At 36.4% G+C, this 18,343-nt stretch overlaps 2 protein-coding genes across 11 annotated transcripts in view; one reads left to right on the top strand and one right to left on the bottom strand.

Moving 5' to 3' along the window:
• The window catches only part of DPP4 (dipeptidyl peptidase 4), a 79,752-nt gene that overhangs the window by 5,387 nt on the left and 56,022 nt on the right, over positions 1–18,343 (bottom strand). The gene's annotated exons all lie outside the window — the stretch shown is intronic.
• Positions 1–18,343, top strand: part of SLC4A10 (solute carrier family 4 member 10) — a 150,201-nt gene that overhangs the window by 117,754 nt on the left and 14,104 nt on the right. For all 10 annotated transcript variants that reach the window (XR_003573047.1, XR_003573048.1, XM_027899938.1 and 7 more), the window contains 6 exons: positions 8,882–8,987; positions 11,787–11,948; positions 12,181–12,294; positions 12,779–12,940; positions 15,671–15,922; positions 17,227–17,295. Coding sequence is in view for 8 of the 10 variants with exons in the window: in XM_027899938.1 (XP_027755739.1) it covers positions 8,882–8,987; positions 11,787–11,948; positions 12,181–12,294; positions 12,779–12,940; positions 15,671–15,922; positions 17,227–17,295 (865 nt within the window). In the remaining 2 variants the exon portion in view is untranslated. The remainder of the gene's footprint in view (positions 1–8,881; positions 8,988–11,786; positions 11,949–12,180; positions 12,295–12,778; positions 12,941–15,670; positions 15,923–17,226; positions 17,296–18,343) is intronic.

Here is an 18,343-nt window from a genome sequence, read left to right as displayed (position 1 = left end):
TTGCATTACATTTCATATTTGGCATTTATACTGTATCTTCTACCTGCAACAATATCCTGTTTATTATCAATCAAGTCCATAGCAACTGACCCTGCTACTAGTGAAATGAGCAAGCGTCAGGGCACTTATGGGATGTGACTTACATTTTTTTAGCTTTAAAAGTGCTAGTTCGAAATGCCAGTGTATGGATAATTGATACATATTGATTATCTTATAAGAGCGTATCTGCTGATTCCAAGGATCTGTGCTCTGAACAGCAAAATGGTAATTCCGGCCTCTTCTGTTCTCTCTCCTCCTTTCTCCTTCATCTGAGCTTTTCTTAGTTATTCAGAACCGGTCTCTAAAGACTGAGAGAACTGAAAGATATGCTCAGTTGGAGCATCTCCACTTCAGCTGCCCAAATGACCAGTGCTTTCACAGCAGACTTGGTGCCACCTGAACTCCATGGGTTTGCTGTGCAAATGCCCATATGTGACTGTCCAGATACAGTGGCCTTTTGCCCAGAAGATGAGGTATCACAGTTACCATCCCCAGGGGGTCATCACAAGACATTTCAAGTAACCCTCAGTCCATGCTCAAATGTCTGAGTCTCAGTTCCAGAGAGATAAGAAACTAAAAGACAGATAAGCGTAAAAATTTACTTGAAATAAAAATGTATCTTTTGTGTACTTGAGGACGGGGAGTATTGATTTCAGGAGGAATTAGAAGCTTTTGCTGCAGCATCTGACTCCAGTCCTTCTACTTGTAGTTTAAATGGGTAACGAACTTGGGCTGAATCTGGTCCTGTCCTTAAAGGACCAGCATACTCTGTTACAGAAGCTAATTAGTATCTGCTGTTTTGCTAATTAAAACAGCTGTTTGCATTTTCCTCTTTGGGGATTTAAAGACAAGTTTTTAATTGTTAGTAAAGCCTTGGCAGTTCTTTAATTAGCCTTGGGTGAACTTCAAAAGGTTGAGTAACTCATTTCTCTTTGAATGCTCAGCCAAAGCTTATGTAAAACTTCATCTTGGATCTGCAAATCTATGCTAGAAAACTCAGGTTATACTGTAAAATTTCTGTGTGTTCTGTATTCTGCCTGTTGCCCACTCAAAAAGTTGATAATGAATTGGCCAAAAGGCTTGTATATATTGAAAGCTTCCAGTGTATGCTGTGGTCCAGCCCTCCTCTCCTCCCCTCTCCCACGGGCTTTCCAAGAAGGCTCTCATGTCTACAGGTAGTCTGTCTACACACCAGTACTGTTCCTTTGCCCTGGGGAAGACATGAGTATGACCCAGGAAAAGTCACTGGCATACTCCTGCGGAGTACTAGAAAGACAAAGAAAGTAGTAATTTAAAATGGTTGTTATTTCAACCAGATTGAAACCATATTTCAAGTGAGAAAACCATTCTGCATTTTTGGTGGGTTTGAATTCTGTCATAAACAGTCTCTGTTGCAAGAGTAAGATGTAAAAGACTGTACTGCATGCATTTCCTCTTATATTTGAGAGTACAGGAGTAATTACTGCTATCTGCCATAACAAACCTTAGAAGACTATAGAAAGAACATTCAGAACAGTTGGGTTGGTTTTGTATTTATTTTTAAATTTTTAATCAAGCAGAAACAAATATTTGAAAATTGGCTGAAAGTCCTCCTAAAAGATGTCTTAAAAATTGTATTTAGCATTTTGCCATTTTAAGTATAAGATAGGTATATGAGTTACAGAATTCTGTTTCAAGAAGACAAAACTATATTCTGTTGCATGATCTAATTGATGTAAAACTAGACCTAATAACACTTTTTTTAAATTTTATTTTATTTATTATATTCGTTACTCTGTGTTTAAGTATTGGTCCTAATCTTTAGGTGATCTACTTGCAGGCAAATCCATGATGTTTTTCTTAAAACATCATCTTTTTGATATGGATGATAAAGAATAAGAGCTAAATCAAAAGAAGGACAAAGACAACTTCATATTCAGTGTGCTACTGTGCTGCAATTTTTTATTTTTAAACCACATTATTTTGAAGGAATTTGAATAGAGTAGCTGCATTGTTTATTAAATTAAATGCACATACTTTCTGATCAGGGCTTTTCTTTCTATTTTTTTTTTTTTCTATGTGACCTTTTTGTATTTGTCATGCCATTAGCATTTGTAGGTTGGCATAGCAACTCTCTTACTTCTGCACTCTCTTCCTCCTGTTTTTTCCTACCCCTGTAGCAAATATATCTCCAGTTAGTGAATCCTGTCTGGAACACTGATGCCCATCGGTTTTAATGTGTATAACAAATATTAGAATATTATTTTTGCTAGGGAAGGAGAACCCCACACTGGAGGAAATAAAAAACACATTCTCAAAGGAAAAGAGAATAAACATTGTGGATGAAAGCAATGCAATTTAGAAAGCAATCCAGTATTCTTTAAAATACAAGCATTTTAAGATAGTTATCTTAGAATATAGAAGATGAGTTATTTCTCAGTGTAAGGTGCTTAGATCTTGAGACTTTATACACTTTTTAATTTTTTATTAATTCTTTTTTCAAAGTGATGAATTCATGTTGTTTTTAATAATTCTTTACCAGAAGTTACTCAATTATTAACAGATTACATTGAATAATTTTAAAGTGATTTCTTGGCATAGTAATATGCATATTGCAATCTGTCTTGGTATTGACATGCACTTAAGCATTAGGAGTAGAAAATCCCACTCTGATGTAATTAGAGAGCCAAGATCATGTCAATCTCAGTATCGTTTGCAGGCTATAGAAACCATTGCTTCTAGGAGGCATTGTGAAGATTATTTTTGTGCATACCACTGTTTGCACAAGGAAGTTTTATATCTTTCATTATCTTTATAACTTAATCTAAATACATCATTATTGGATGCAGATCAGTTTGGTTTATACCCTGTATCCCTTAAGCTGCAGGTGGAATGAGAAGAGTCAATGGTGATAAGCACAGAAGTGCTCATTACGATCCCAGGCGTGTAATTGAATTCCAATTCCTGTAATGATTTCTTTGAAATTAGATATGAATATAGATTTTTCTTTGCCCCTTTATAGTTTCTTCCTGCAGTTAAGTAACTGTGCTATATTCTGTGTGTCTTTCCCTAAGAATATCCCTCTTCCTAGAACCATGCAAATGCTATCATTGAGTTTAACTGGTTCTCTTTTGCTTCTTGACAAACCTTGGAATCCAGACATTATTTTTCTTTATTCTATTTATTCTAGGACTTCCCTATGCCTGCCCAGCCCAAGAGAGGGAAGCCAGAGAGTGCCTACCTTGGTTTATTCTTTCCTACTACTCATCCCCTCCACTTTCAAAATAAATCTTCTCGATAAGTAATTCTCCACAGCATTGTTTTTTGTTGATAGCTGGTCTACACAATGCCTTCAAAGTCTAGAAAGGCTCATATAAAATTCTTCTGTGGTTTTGTTATAGTACATTTGTGTGTATTGATGCACCGCACCTGAATAATTGAAACTTAAGCTGACCATATAGCATTATGATGTATTGCAGTATATTATTTCTATACCAGCATTATACTGAATCTCTTCTCCTCACGTGTATGTTTTTTTAACTACAGAAGCAGGGTGAAGTGACATCCTAGAAATATTTCTCAGTGAAAGCTTTCAGATGAATTGTCAATACCCCACGTAGTTACTCTACTTTTCTGCACATGAACTCCTGTGTATGGCAGTTACATGCCATAGTACTGCTGAGAATGCATGGACTGCCTACTGCTCCAGGCAGCTTAATAATGACCAACCTTTGTGAGTTCAAATCAAAGCTACAAAAAAAGCTACAATATGATTATAAATCTGTTTTCTAGACTTTCCCCTTGACAGAACATTCTCTTCCTGATGTATGATCCAAAGAAACTGATTCTTTGAGATTTCTTCACTCTAGCATTAGCTGCCCACCTCGGATTTCTCTCTCTCTGTGAAAATATTGTGCTGCTGAAGGCATTGTTTTACTACTTTTTATAGGCTTTTTCTATTTTCCTCCTCAGCTTCACCAACTAAACTATATAGACTTCCAACCTTAGAGAGTATATGCGGATGCCTACTGATGTTCGTGACTGTCAGAGATAGGCTACTTAACTTCATGGTCGTAATTCAGGATGGCAGATCTCATGAATAAATGAAGAAAAAAATCTTGTCTTGCCGTGACAGCTGTGCTGTGAAAGGATTTCGTGATACTGAGAATAGAACTTAACTGACAATTTCATTTTCCATCACTATTAATTATTTTGTTTCCAGTCTCTTCTCCACTGAGACTTTGATTTAGTTGTGAATGTTGGCATGAGAAGGACTATGGTAAATATAATGCCAGGGATATACAGGTTTGTAGGTACAAGATAGAGAAGACATCGTTTATGGTATTGTTGTTGTCCCATTTTCATAGCAATTGTTAGACAAACAGAAAGACTCTGTGAGTGCCCATAATTCACTTGAAAATGGTGTATTTGGACACAACCTAAACATGCATAGCATTTTGCTATTGATATATTTCCTTCAACCTTGTAAATGCAATGTAAAGAATACTTACATATATATTCTAATATACCTTACTTTAAAACAAACCTAGTTATATTCCATTTCATACTGTCATCTTATTCCTTCTCTGTTTTGTGCACAGCACACTCGTAGAGCATCCTCTGTGTTAGGGGAAAAACTTCCTACTCATATTACCAAATATGTGCTCTGATATTCAGTGAGACATATTGTTTAAACAAGCACATTTTGCAACTTATTTGTCATACTTGCCTCTAGTATTTAAAATATTATAAATATTCATATTGAGAAAATCTCATTCTCAAGATACCTTACGTGAGCCAGAAAGACATTTTGCCCTTCTAGGAAGGGGAAATGGTATATTGACTAATCATGAAGAAGCTGCAGTTGCATCTTTTATAGATTAGATCCTTAGTAAGTATAAATAGGTATAGCTTGCAATATGTAAATGCTGGAAAAATAGGAGATCCAAACCAGTGCCTTGTGAGTTGGATAAAATCATAAATAGTAAGTGCCTCCTAGTCTTGAAAATAACATACTGAAAAATGGCAACTCCTTAGGGATGAATGGCCATGGGGCTTTAAAAGGAGCTGCACCATTTAAGTGTGTTTTATTTACTGACAAAACCACTGTTTGAAGCTCTTGTTCAAAGCCAGACTGGCATCATGCTGCATGTTTAAAATCTGTTTGGGGAGCAGAGTGTGCACAGCCAGGTAGAAAGAAGAAAATGGTGAAGAGGCAACCTGAAGAATCAGGGATTTGTCATGGGTTCAAGTAGCTGAATTTTTAGTAATAGGGGACCATAGAGATGATTTCTATTAGAAACTACTAAAAGCTTTTACTGTTTTATGAAAAAGCCAGTGATAGCCAGCTCCAGCAGGAGGGAGAGAGGAGAAGGCTCCAGAGGATACCAGTTTGTCAGCCATCCTGATTTGCCAGAGTTTTGCAAGAGATTTCTTGAGCACTTTGGAAGGTGTAAAGACAATAAAGACTCCTTGCTCTGGTTATTTTTCCAGTTAGCAGGTTCAGACTGTTACTTTCTCCTTTTATCAATTCAAATCTTACAACAGCTCTGCAGTTTTCTGAAGACTGTCTTGTCTGAAATGGTTTATTCTGCCTCGGACTTACAAGCCACTTTGTAATAGGCTGTATTAGATTTTTAAATACCCTAGAAGAAAGCAAGTTCTGGTGATTTCTGCCTAGCTGCAAATTATGGACATTTTAAATACAAAAGATAGTGAGTGACCTCTGACTGGGTGCTTAGTGCCATTGTAGATCACTCAGCCTCCAGCTACCTTCAAAACAAAGGCATGAGTCACCACAGACCCTCTCATATGTGCCAACTCATCGTGGATGTCACAGATGCCATGAAGTGTACAGGCACCCATGTTTAAATGTCTAAATTGCCTCCAGGAGATCAGAACGTCTTCCAGTAGCCAAAAGTGTTAAGATACAAAAAGAATTGTTCTGTCATCAGTGTGATGAAATGGATGTGTTGAGATTGGCAGCAAAGACTTTTTTTCCCCCCTCTATAGCGACAACTATGCTTTTGCTACCACAGCTGATGTCAGATTCTTCCATGCCTATATTCTAGCCATGAAAGAAACCAGTTTCTTCCTATCCATGATGAAAGAGAATCAAATGAATCCTTCTGTAGTTTCTAGTTGTCTTACAAGGTGTGAGAGTACATTGATAAGTGGTACTGTATTTAGAGCTGAATATGTTGGTTAGAAAATATAGGTGTATGTATCTCATGTACTCAGGGCTTTAAACAACTTTACAAGAACTTTGAACCTCCAAGAAGAAATGCATTTCTTATCAGGAAAGTAGAAGGACGTATTAGTATTAACAATTCAGTGTATTTTACTTTTTCTTCCAGCAGCTCTCAAGTAAAAAATGGCAATGAAAGAGACTAAAATATTCAAACAATTAGACTAGAAAGCCTCATTTAACTAATGTGAGTTTCTCCTTGCAGGTCAGTTGTGTTGGGAAATAGTTATTATTGAAGCAATTACATGTGTTATGAAATGACACATTTTAGTAGGTAATGTTTTCATGTTCTGGCACTGAGTGGTACCTTCATTTGTGTTTTCTGGGTTCTACAGGGAGTGTCTTACTATCTCACGTTTCTATAATGTTGAGCAATTAGTGTGATGCTGGAAGACAGTAATACCATGCTGAAATCTCACATCAAAATGTCAGTGTTGCCAAAACACGTACAACACTGAGAGCAATATAACATTGTATATATGTTTCAAAAGACTGAAATCATTGTTTGAACGGTCTTCTCAGTAGAAAGCAGGATCTGATCTCTACAGTTAGGGCCCAATTCTGCACTTGTTCAGTGACAAAAGCAGTGTGTAGTGTCATTTTGGTCTGTGTGGGTAGAGTTTGCACAAGCCACTTATTTGCTGATGATCAGTCTGCCATCACTAAATGCCTGTGAAACTTGGTAAAGACCAAACAGGCAAGCTGTGAAGGAGGAAAGTGATACTACTATAGAAATAAACAGGTGACTTCATCTGAAGATGAATTACTTGAGCTGTGTTAAACTATAGCTTCATTTGTCGTGTTTCTAAGGAAATAGAAATTTCGGTTCCTCTAACTTTTAAATGTAATTTTGCAGTTTGCAGCAAGTGTAGCTGTACCATGTAGTGCTGGCGGCAGACACAGGCTTCCCTTCTAGTGAGGAAGTGACTGATTGAGCAGCCCATGTCACCTTGGCCTACTGTAATCAAACCCCAATGGGCCATGGCCCAGCATCTGCCCAGTCTGCGATCGGCGATGGACATCAGGGGCCAAGGAGCTCCTGTGCTCACAGAGAACAGCAGTAACCTGACATAGCCACCTCTGTATCGTTGCATGAACATCCAATACTCCCTTGCGATAATGTAGCTGTACTGTTTGTTGGCTTTATAATGCTACTGTAGCTCACTAGTAGTGACTGCTTCATTTAACCCATTTTGTAATATTTGAACTACGCATTGAACACGCATTCATTTTGCACTTAGGGCCTGATCCAAAGCATATTAAATATATTTGGAAGATCCAGTCAAGGACTTTTGGCTCAGGCCCTCTATTCCTCTGAATGCAGTTGCTTTTTTATTTTGCTTTCGGTTCATGGGCTGTAAGGGTTTTCTCTTTCTTTCATAAATAGCTGCATTTAAAATAAAAGCGGGGAATTGCTCAAAGACAACCTGCATCTTTACATATCTATATATTAAATGCAGCTGTTGTCACATGTATAGTATTGTAATTGAAATAGAATGGCAGTGCTGTGTACTCACAATGTAGATGGTAGAATTTCTTATATAGAAAATTGTACAAATCTGGGTGAGAATTGTAATTTTGTAGAAAGTTAAACAACCACAGGAACATAGATGGTATAGGTAAGTGAATAACCTGATATTCTGGTACAGCTAATGCAAGTGCATGCTCACTGACTCTTTATAGTTAGATGTTATCCTGTCCCCAGCTACTCCTAAAAACTTTATCAGAGAGTACACAATTTATTTAAAGCCATCATAAGCACATTAAAATACTATCAGGCTAGATGGTACTATAGATTATTAAAGTAGGATTAATTTAAGGAGAAGTGAAAAGCACACTTGACATCTTGGAACCTACGAAGTATCCTGCATATTTTGAAGGCTTTGTCAAAGAAAATGTCTCCCACAGTTGCTTCAGAGGCTTTAAAGACTTAATTTTGATTTTAAATTACCTATTTGCAGTATTGTCCTCCCACACTGCCTTGTCACCTTTTGTATGTTAAAATACACAATTTAAAATGAAGAGCACGCTTCTACAGCAGCTGTGGGGAAAGGAAAATCAATGGGCAAAGAGTTCATGGAGCTTTCGGCGCTGGTGATGCCAACACTCTTAGAGCCCTGGCAATTGACTGGGTAGTCTGGCAGTTTTGCATGCAAAAGCATTCCTCTGGTAAAGAGAAAGGAAGAGGGTACAGACAGTTTGTTATTCAGGAAATGGATCAGCCTGGAACTGTACATAGCATGTAATGACCGTGTAGGGAGTTGTCAGGTGTCAGGGGGTGGAACAGAACTGGCACATACTCGGTATTACAAACTGCGCTCAGAAGTATCAAGAGAGCAGGAGGAAAATGGGTGGTAAAACTTTATCTTGAACAGTGGTTTAAATATGTCACGTTACGTACTATATATGCATATGCACCTCACGGCTAATTATACTCTAGTAATACACTAGCTATTGAACTACAAACTGCTTCAAAGCATGCATTTACAGAATTCATTTGAAATAAGATTTTCTGTCAAAGTAGAGCATAATTTCAATATGTTATGAAGTTGATGATTTGGATTAATATCTGATATATGTTTTATTATTAAGGAAAAAAATATTTTATCTTTTCAGATGCAATTGTGTGGAACCAGAACATCCTAGCAATAAAACCTTAAAATATTGGCAGGACTACAATATATCTGCCTCTGATGTGCCATGGGGGAACCTAACTGTGTCAGTAAGTGAAATATTGGAACTTAATAAATAAGGGCATAAGTATAAATAATTTTGTCTCTCCTACTGCAGCATATATATTGAAAAAAATACCATGTTTTTTTTTCTGATCATATTTGTTCAAATGAAGCATAAAATAGACTTAATACAAATTTACATGAACTTTATAGCATTACCTCTATTTGTCAGCATTTTGCAGCCTTTGATAGTACACGTTAAAGCAAGTGTGTGCATTATGTGCCCTCCTTTGAAACCTTCTTGATACACTAGTACAAGAGCTTGGCTGAGATTAAATCTAAACATGTTAAATGACAATGGATTTGTCCTAAATTCTGCCAGATGGCAACCCCAAAGTTCCCTTGTTAGAAAGACTCAGAAGCTTTTATTTCCCCTAAAACATTCTACAACATTCTTCCAACTGTTCGGGCTATAAAAGAGAGGAAGGGGAGAAATTTTGTAACATTTGTTGTTCAGCTGACCAGTGACCAATTTTTTCTTACATGTGCTTGAAGTTATGTAATATTCTTTTTGTCCAGGGAGGTAGGGGAAAAAGCTACAGTTTGTGGGGCTTGTGTGGATGTGTAACTAGTTACTAAATGGTATGCTTTTCTTAGCTGAAAGGATTTATTATTTCAAGTTTGCCTTCTTCAAAGTAACATTTACAACTTTATAAGTGTCATGTTGACAGTTTGGGCCACCACTTTTTCTCAAAAATGGGTCATTTCATTACACAGTCAAAGGGAATTGAGCCCAAAAGACACCAAGCTGAGCAGTTCTCTCAGAAATTATAACTGAATTAACCAATCACAGACATAAACAAACTGAACACTTAAAAACCAACCTAGTGGACTGTCTCCAGCAGATACCGTTTTTTCTTTCAAAGGCAGGAGTGCAGAAGAGCTTGTGTTCTCCTATTGTGAATTAATCAAGAGCTTTCTTCTATGGCTTGCCCTGAGCAAGATCTGCTCCTTAACTCTGTTGGTGTGGACACAGCAGAGAGAAAGCTGAGAACGGCTGGCCTGAGAGATTCCAGCAGTTCAGAATGAATATTCTCAAAATTGCAACACACTCTAAGAGCATCTGTGCAGGGGCAGACTCCTCCTCTCACTTTCTCAGATCTCTGACAGTGTTTTTCAGAGTACATTTGCAGCTAAGGAGATTTAAAATAACAGATTTTGTTTTAACTATAAATGTAAAAGGCTGGCTGCATTATATAAAACCCTTTAAAACTTCTGTGAAAGTTTATTACTAAAACTTGAGTTTACATAGGTAGCAGTGTATCTGACCATCTCATTAGTTCCTATAGTTGCCAAAAAAATAACTGAATATTTTCATACTTTTGTGTCTTTTATTTCCTGCAAGCATCATCAAGAAACTTCTGTTCAAGAGTACTGCAGTAAGAGATTAGACCTTGCTGTCTGTAAATATTTGGTCAGACTCACCCCACTGTCTGTTTTACGTCTCATATCTTCATGTAGTTTCTTGTGTCTGGTTGAAATGTCCCAAGTTTCTGAAGATGTGGATTTTCATTCTCTCTAAAAAACAACAGGAGAACTAACAATTCTTTTGCTATCAAGACAGAACAAGTGTGAGCAAAATGCTTGTTCTGATGGTGACAAAATCGTTTTCAGTAGATAATCAAGGTCTAGCTCAGGCCAGGACAAGTTTTCTACTTGATGTCCCAGAATCTTGAGAATTTCTTCTGGATTTCCTGATTTTTTTTTTCCCACCTGAAACCTTTATTTCATCAGTTGGAAGTGCATCATATTTATCCCAAGTTTACTCCTATACCAATATAAAAAGTTTTGCACTCTTTTGTCTCACAGTCATCAAATAGCAACTGTGTTTTTTTCCAAGCTGACCTTTTTTCAAAGCCAAAGTTTCTCATAACGTGTCAAGCCCACAGTATTGTGATGCCAGTCTGATGAGCCAATGACCCACTTAATCTAATACTAAAGGATATGGCAGGATATTGCTGTCAGGAATCTCTGATTCTGGGTGCTGCATTTCATTTTTCTTAAATGGAGGCATTGGGAAGGAGAGGGAAAGAATTGTGAGTCCAGAGCTGGTAGCTCATTTTTTTAAAGCTACTTCTATGATTTTAGTCAACTAAGTGTGGCAGTGGAGAATTGCTCAAGATGTTTTCTACTGTATCTGAATAATTGATCATAAACGATATGGAATAGAATTAATGTTGGGGTTTTCTGGCATTTTATCGGGTTTTGTTTTGTTTGTTTTTTTTTAAGAGAAAGACAATTTGTGGAATGTGCTGCCCCCATGTGGTAATAAATGTATTGGTCTCCTTTTAGGCTAAATTTAGTCTAATACTGCGCATTCTAAATAGCTCTTTCTTCAGCTGCTTGGCCTGTCATGTTAAAACAAAAAAGCAGTTCTTGACAACGCACCAGGAGCAGCCTTTCTCTTGGTGGCTTTTGAACTTTGCTTTCCACTCTTGGAAAGAATTAGTAAGTGTAAATCTGTATTTGTAAACAGAAAATAAATAAGTGAACTTACTCAGTTTGAAATAAATCCGGTTTTATATTAATCTCTTTATTTATGGTATGTCTTAGTGACTTCATCATTTAATACTGATTAAAAAGAGATTATTTTTGAGAGTTTCAGAGTTTTCCATGCAGACTAAATGCAAATATAATGAGTTTTAAGTTTTTTTAAAATAAATATATAAGAATTCTTTTACTATTTCTAGTAAATCTGCTTGCAATTTAGGAAAGAAATTAGATGGAAAATACTAGTGTCAGCATGGAATCTTTTTAGAGCAATACTGTTTTTCTCTCCCTAATAGGAATGTAAAAAATTTCATGGGGAGTTTGTTGGACGAGCCTGTGGTCATCATGGCCCTTATGTTCCAGATGTCCTCTTCTGGTCTGTCATCTTATTCTTTTCCACAGTAACGCTGTCATCCACACTGAAGCAGTTCAAAACTAGCCGATATTTCCCAACAAAGGTGTGTGCCATTAGTTTAATTCAAAGGTTGTCATTAGTCGTATGAATTCCATCTGCATTGCAAATTCAGTAAACTGCTGAAGTGAACACTGCATCTTTTCTCTGTTAGAAGCTTGTGTCAGAATAAGCATGGTTTTAGCTGTAAGCACAGAATGTCTTAAAACAGTGAAGAAAAATCTTAAATAATACACAAAGGTTTTAACTAAAATAGTAATTTCTCTCAATAATTGTAGGTACGATCTGTTGTCAGCGATTTTGCTGTCTTTCTCACTATTCTGTCTATGGTTTTAATTGACTATGCCATTGGGATTCCATCGCCAAAACTTCAGGTTCCAAATGCTTTTAAGGTAAGTTGCTGATAAATTGCACTGCCTTAATATTTTCCAGAATACTCTCTATAGGGGATTTATTAGTTTTTTATTATCCTCAGGGAGTAGTGATATTATTCTAAAATTTTTGTGTTCTCAAAGTATTAAACAACCTCTTAGATTTACGAATCATGTAAGTGAGCCTCTTCACATTTCTTCAGGCCCCTTCATGCTTTCTAATATCATCTCTGCAAAGATTAACAAGGCTCAAATCACCCAAATCCTAGACTGCTGTGATGTTCTGGGGCTCCTTCCAAATTCTGGGTTCACTGTATCAAATACAACCAAGTCTGTAATGTTCCAGATGGTTTCATTATGTGTAATTTCTTGTTTTGGTATCATAGGAAGTTTAGCATTCTGTAGTGCACTTACATAGGTAGTAATGTTTCGTATGTAGTATTGTGAAGCTAAAATGTCAATAATCCTTTAAGTTCTGACTGGTCATGCATAACTGTTTTTTTAGCCCACCAGAGATGATCGTGGCTGGTTTATTACTCCTTTGGGTCCTAATCCTTGGTGGACAGTGATAGCTGCTGTAATTCCAGCCTTGCTTTGTACTATCCTTATCTTTATGGATCAGCAGATCACAGCTGTCATTATCAATAGAAAAGAACACAAACTAAAGGTATTCAGTCAAAATTTATATTTTCACTGCTGTTTTCTTCTTCAGACTATGTAATGTGAGTTCATCTACTTGAGCATGCTAGTTTGTTGAATGCTATATAGCACCCCTTTAAACTGTTATGCTTTTTCTTTGTTGGCATCAGTGTACCTGATAAATCACGTCAGTGATTTATTGCCTTACAGAAGTCTTTATGGATGTAATTTGGAATACAGATTTTGAATTAAGATAGCACTATCATCTATGCTTTATTTTTACCCATTCACTTAAAGAAAAATATCTTCACATTAATAATTTCCTTAAGTGCCATCTTGATTGTCTTTTCAGGTATTGACAGTGTTGTTCTACTGGACTGGATTTTGAAAAACTATTAGAGCTTATTTTGTAATACAAGATTTTTTTTTCCCTCTCTCTGTGATTGTACCCACTTTTTTTTTTTTTTTTTAATACTCTTCCTATCTTAAAGAAGGGAGAAGAATGAAACTGAGCCTTAGAAGCACAATGGGTTCTTAAAACAACATAGGACAACTTCCTGCACTGTTCTCTAACACTTTAGTTGCCTACAGATGGAGAGAGAAAAAGGGACATCACCCCTCTGAAAAACTGTTGGGCAAAATCTAGCAGCAGGTTTCTGTACATGTATATGCAGCAAGCTTAGGCTTTTTTTTGACATACTTTTAATAAGCAGCAATCCAATCCCAAGTTGCTTTAGCAAATGCATTTGCAACCTTCACTTTGCATTGCCTCTTCTTGGATGATTGTGACATTTGATATGTTCTTTTTTTGCCCTCTTTGTCAGCCTGGCTCTTCATGTCAATCCATAGCATTGCATGTGGTTAACTTGACAGATGCAGGAATTTGCTGCCAAGCTTTGGAATGTGTTTTTTCAGCACTGGCATCTGGGAGTCAGATGGTCCTCCTGGCTGCCCCCTTGTCTTGCTGCGTTTTAGTTTTGCTGGGGTCTGGTGTAGCATCACCTGTTGCTATGCTTCCTTTTCTTCCCATATGTCAGGTTCCTCAGATCATGTATGAATGTGAGGAAATGCTCTCGGATTCTGTATGCATTAGCAGATACATTCCTCATAAATGTGTCAGAAGGTAAAAAAAGGTGTCTCTGTTAGGATTTAGAATTAAACTCTTTCTTTGAGTGCATTGTGCATGTAACTAATATCTGTGTGTGACACATCTCTGAGTTTGTCAAGATGTGTCTTGGAGTTAAGACTCATAAGCACTTTGGGGAGTGAGGGAAGGTTGCTGGAGTTGATTCTATTCATTTTCTTTACTTTTCCCCCTTTTTAAATAATGTAAGCAAATAAGATGGCATTTTCATTTCGATATATGACTTACATTTTCATAAACCCAGACACTTCCCATTTTAGAAGTAAAAGTTGTCTTCAGAAAGAAATGATTTGTTTGCTTCCAACTCATTTTCCCCTCTTTTTTTATACTTCCCATAGCAAATTCTGGATAGTGTACATTTCAGCTTTTGGCAGTCTCTGTAGCAAATCCTTCCAAGTTTAGTTTAGTTACTTTTTTTATGTCAAAAGGCATTTGCATGGGTTTACAGGCAAAATTATGGTTCAACATATTCACATTGTTTGCATGAACAACACTGTTTCATCAGACCGTGACACTGGATTTGTTGCCATATTGCAAAATTTTGTGGACATAGCTAATTACCTGATTTTTTAAAGGAAAAAAGCTTGAGCTCCTGCTTGCAGCTGTGAGGTAGTTCTGGATACCTACTAAAATTTAAATGAAATATCCCGCTCAGCTGTGGTAACAGAAATCTATGGAACCAAGCTTAGTGCATTCATTATTTCTCCTTTTCAAGTGCAAGTTGTAATTGCAGGTTTTTAAATGTATCGAAGATTTGACCAAAGAGTTTTATGCACTACTCTAAAATCAAAACACTATCCACCTGTTGGTAAATTCATGTAGTATTTCAATACTACACAAGTGATCCAAACCCAAAGGTTTTGTACTTGCTTTCCACATGGTTGTTTATGGTATTACTTTTGAGTAAGGAAGTCAGTAAAACAGTACCTGATTTTATATTTTAATGTATAGTTTTATTTCTCCTAATTTCTAGCTATCTGCTCTTAGATACAATGAAAGTACATTAGTGAAAATGTACGACTGTCATGTGCTTGCCATCTTTAAAAACTTTAAAAGGATGACTGTGGTATCATGCCCCTTTATAGTATCAAATGATTTTGCAAAAGTTAACTTAAGAATTTTTGTGTAGAGAACAATAAAATACATACTTTCCTGCTTCCTGTGTAAGAACAGATCGAGGGTCTATTAGGATTAGTGCAGTGGAAAGTGCACAGTGCAGCTGGATGTTCCTCTTACTGTTATCCACGGAAGAGATTTAGTTAAGACAGAAAATTTATGCGTTTTCCAGTGTCTTGCTAGTGTCTATTTTATAAGAAGGAAAGCTACTTGGTGCCCACTGTAAAGTGGATTTATGATATGTACACCTAACTCGTAACTGGAACAAATCCAATAACACTGAGCATTTCTTGTGAACTAGTGTGAATTCTCCTGGATAACCAGTTTGCCATCACTACTGACCCAGTCTGGACAACACAGGGAAGAAAGCAATTTTTTTTCAACAAGTCACAGTTTTTTTAATTGTCTCTAACTGTTCATTAGGAATTCCTGGCAGGAGTGTTCTCCTTAATTCAGTTGTCATTTTATATCTTCTTGCTGTCATTACTTTTTTTACAGAAAGGATGTGGATACCATCTTGACCTACTCATGGTGGCAGTCATGCTTGGCGTGTGCTCTATTATGGGATTGCCATGGTTTGTTGCAGCCACTGTCCTCTCTATTTCCCATGTGAATAGTTTAAAACTGGAATCGGAGTGCTCTGCTCCAGGGGAGCAGCCGAAATTTCTTGGAATCCGGGAACAAAGAGTCACAGGCCTCATGATTTTTGTCCTTATGGGCTCATCTGTCTTTTTGACAAGTATCCTGAAGGTAATTGGGGGAAGTAAGGAATAGTTAAAGAATACTGCACTGAACATTTCACTGTTGTCACTGTACTATTTAATGACTGCTTTTTTCAGGCACATTACTAACTACATAATGTCTGTTACACAATGGTAGTCTAAAGTGGAGTTCTAATTTAACATAATAAAGTGCCTAGGGACTTCTAGCATTTTTTATACAAAAACCTTGCGATGAAAATCTGGCCTGACTGAAGTCCAAGGGAATTCTGCCCTGTAGTATATGAATACCTGTAGTAGATGAAGATTCACACTTTGTCTATGTTTTGGGCCCATGGCAAATTATCATGAAACAGTCTTGTTATACAAATTTTAAATTTATTTAGAAAATTTAAAAATATTTTGTGATTTAAAATATTTGTGTAATTTAAAAATGTTTTCACAGTTCGAATAGAAGTTCTGTGGTTCATTTCTTGGAAATGAACATAGAGATTATCTCATGCTTCCTGTGTACTCAACAGAGCTCACCAGTAAATGGTTGTCTGGTTATATGCATATATAATACCATGTATACAATTCATACTCTTTAAAGAATTATCTGGCCTCTGTGCAATCAGTAAGAATTTTGCCACTGGCTTCAGTAAAACCAGAATTTAGACTTGCATATTTTCACAGTGAAGGCAGCAAGCCCTTAGAAGCTGTGCTTTCCAGTAGTATTTTATTAAGTAAATCATAAAATTCTCACTTTGAAAACACACAGAACATGTATTTTGTATATTTAGTATTTAAAACAAATATTTATCTATGGAAATGCTCCTTTACCTAAACACTATATGCTGAGAACCTGAACATTTAAAATAGTCTCTTACAAAATCATTCCATAAAAGTAATTCACCTGTTTTTAAATGCTTATAGCAAAAAATATTTCTTTTATCATTTAGAAATATTTTATGTATCTTGAATATTTTTCTGAGGTTTATAACTTTACTCTTCAGATTCTCTCCTGAGCAGTCTTTTAAATAAAAAATTTAAGTATATATCTAACACTTTCATGGTTTTGTGTACTTCTGTTATTTTTATTAATAGTGAATAAAGTATGTTGTAATGACTAGCTATGAGAGGAAAATAAAACTATGGAGCCAGATTCTTCTTATGCTTTATACTCTGAGAAACATTATTAATTTTTAATTGAGTGACTCTGAATTTACAACTTGTCTGATTAATGCAGGCATATGGCTCTTTGTATTTCAACTGTTTCAGATGTCTTTCTTAAAGCATTTAAAATTGTTAAGTAGAATTTAATGTGCTCTTTTGTTTCTCTGCTTGTTTGTGCAGTTTATTCCTATGCCAGTACTTTATGGAGTATTTCTTTACATGGGTGCTTCATCTCTAAAGGGAATTCAGGTAAAATGGATTTATGATGAGCGTATTACTGACGATGCTTTCTATAAAAAATGTAGTTATTCTTACACATTATTGTATTATCTTTTGTGTATAATCTTAAAGGAATGCTGCCAACCTTAAATTTTTGAAAGTGACTCACTTAAAAAAGAAAATGGATTCTCTAAATAGAATATTCCCCTTAGGTAATGTACTCCAATATTTTTTATTTTATTTTATTTTTTAGGTTATGATTTTCTGTTCTCCCTTTTTACCAAGGGAATTTTGTCTGATCATAAAAACTGAGTAATAACTATCAGGAGCTCTTCCCTCTCTCCTGCCTCCCCATTCACCTGCTTGCCTGTTGGCTTTTCAGCGTCCAAGTTAGGGCCTTTGCAGGACTGAACTTGATCTTGAACTTTGCCTTTATGAGATTTTTGGCTAACTTGCCCTAAAACTAACCTAAGTGAAATTTTGAAGACCTTTTCTGTGCAAATAAATGCCTCAGGCAGGGAAGGGGAACTGTTGCAAGCCAGAGTTCTTCAGGGATGAAGGGTAAGTCTAGTGGACGGGCAGCATTCCTGTGGTGCCTTAAGTAGGAGTATGTGGCAGAAGCCAGGCATTCCAGCATTCAGGTTCGGGTTGGGAATGAGATCTTGTGTACCGTTTCTCCTGTCTGACTGCAGCATCATATTTGGCACATTGTCAAATCCTTTAGCCCACCTGACACAAACACATTTTTAAGTGTACCTTTGTTACCAAAAGTTGAGGCATTGATACGCCTTCCAAGACAATCCAGAAAGAACAATCACATGGTGAAAACAAATTGTCAGATACAAAAAGGTTGTCAAATACAGAAAGCAAAGGAAATGTCTGATTGTTTCTTTCATTATTTTTAAATTTTTGGTTGCAAGTTAAAAGTGTGTAGCTCTTTTTTTTTTACCTCCATATTTATAGGCAAAGCTGGGAACACTTCTTTTTCTGACTGGTAATCTCTATTCAGAGACTCTTCTTTTATATCTTTGCCTAGCTCTTCTCCTTTGGGTTGATATTCTCAGAAGTGTAGTTTGGC

Source organism: Empidonax traillii, unplaced genomic scaffold (assembly GCF_003031625.1).
Source record: "Empidonax traillii isolate 1590-97213 ecotype Southwest subspecies unplaced genomic scaffold, ASM303162v1 scaffold696:size366466, whole genome shotgun sequence".
Taxonomy (NCBI): domain Eukaryota; kingdom Metazoa; phylum Chordata; class Aves; order Passeriformes; family Tyrannidae; genus Empidonax; species Empidonax traillii.
This window is presented reverse-complemented; position numbering and strand designations above follow the sequence as displayed.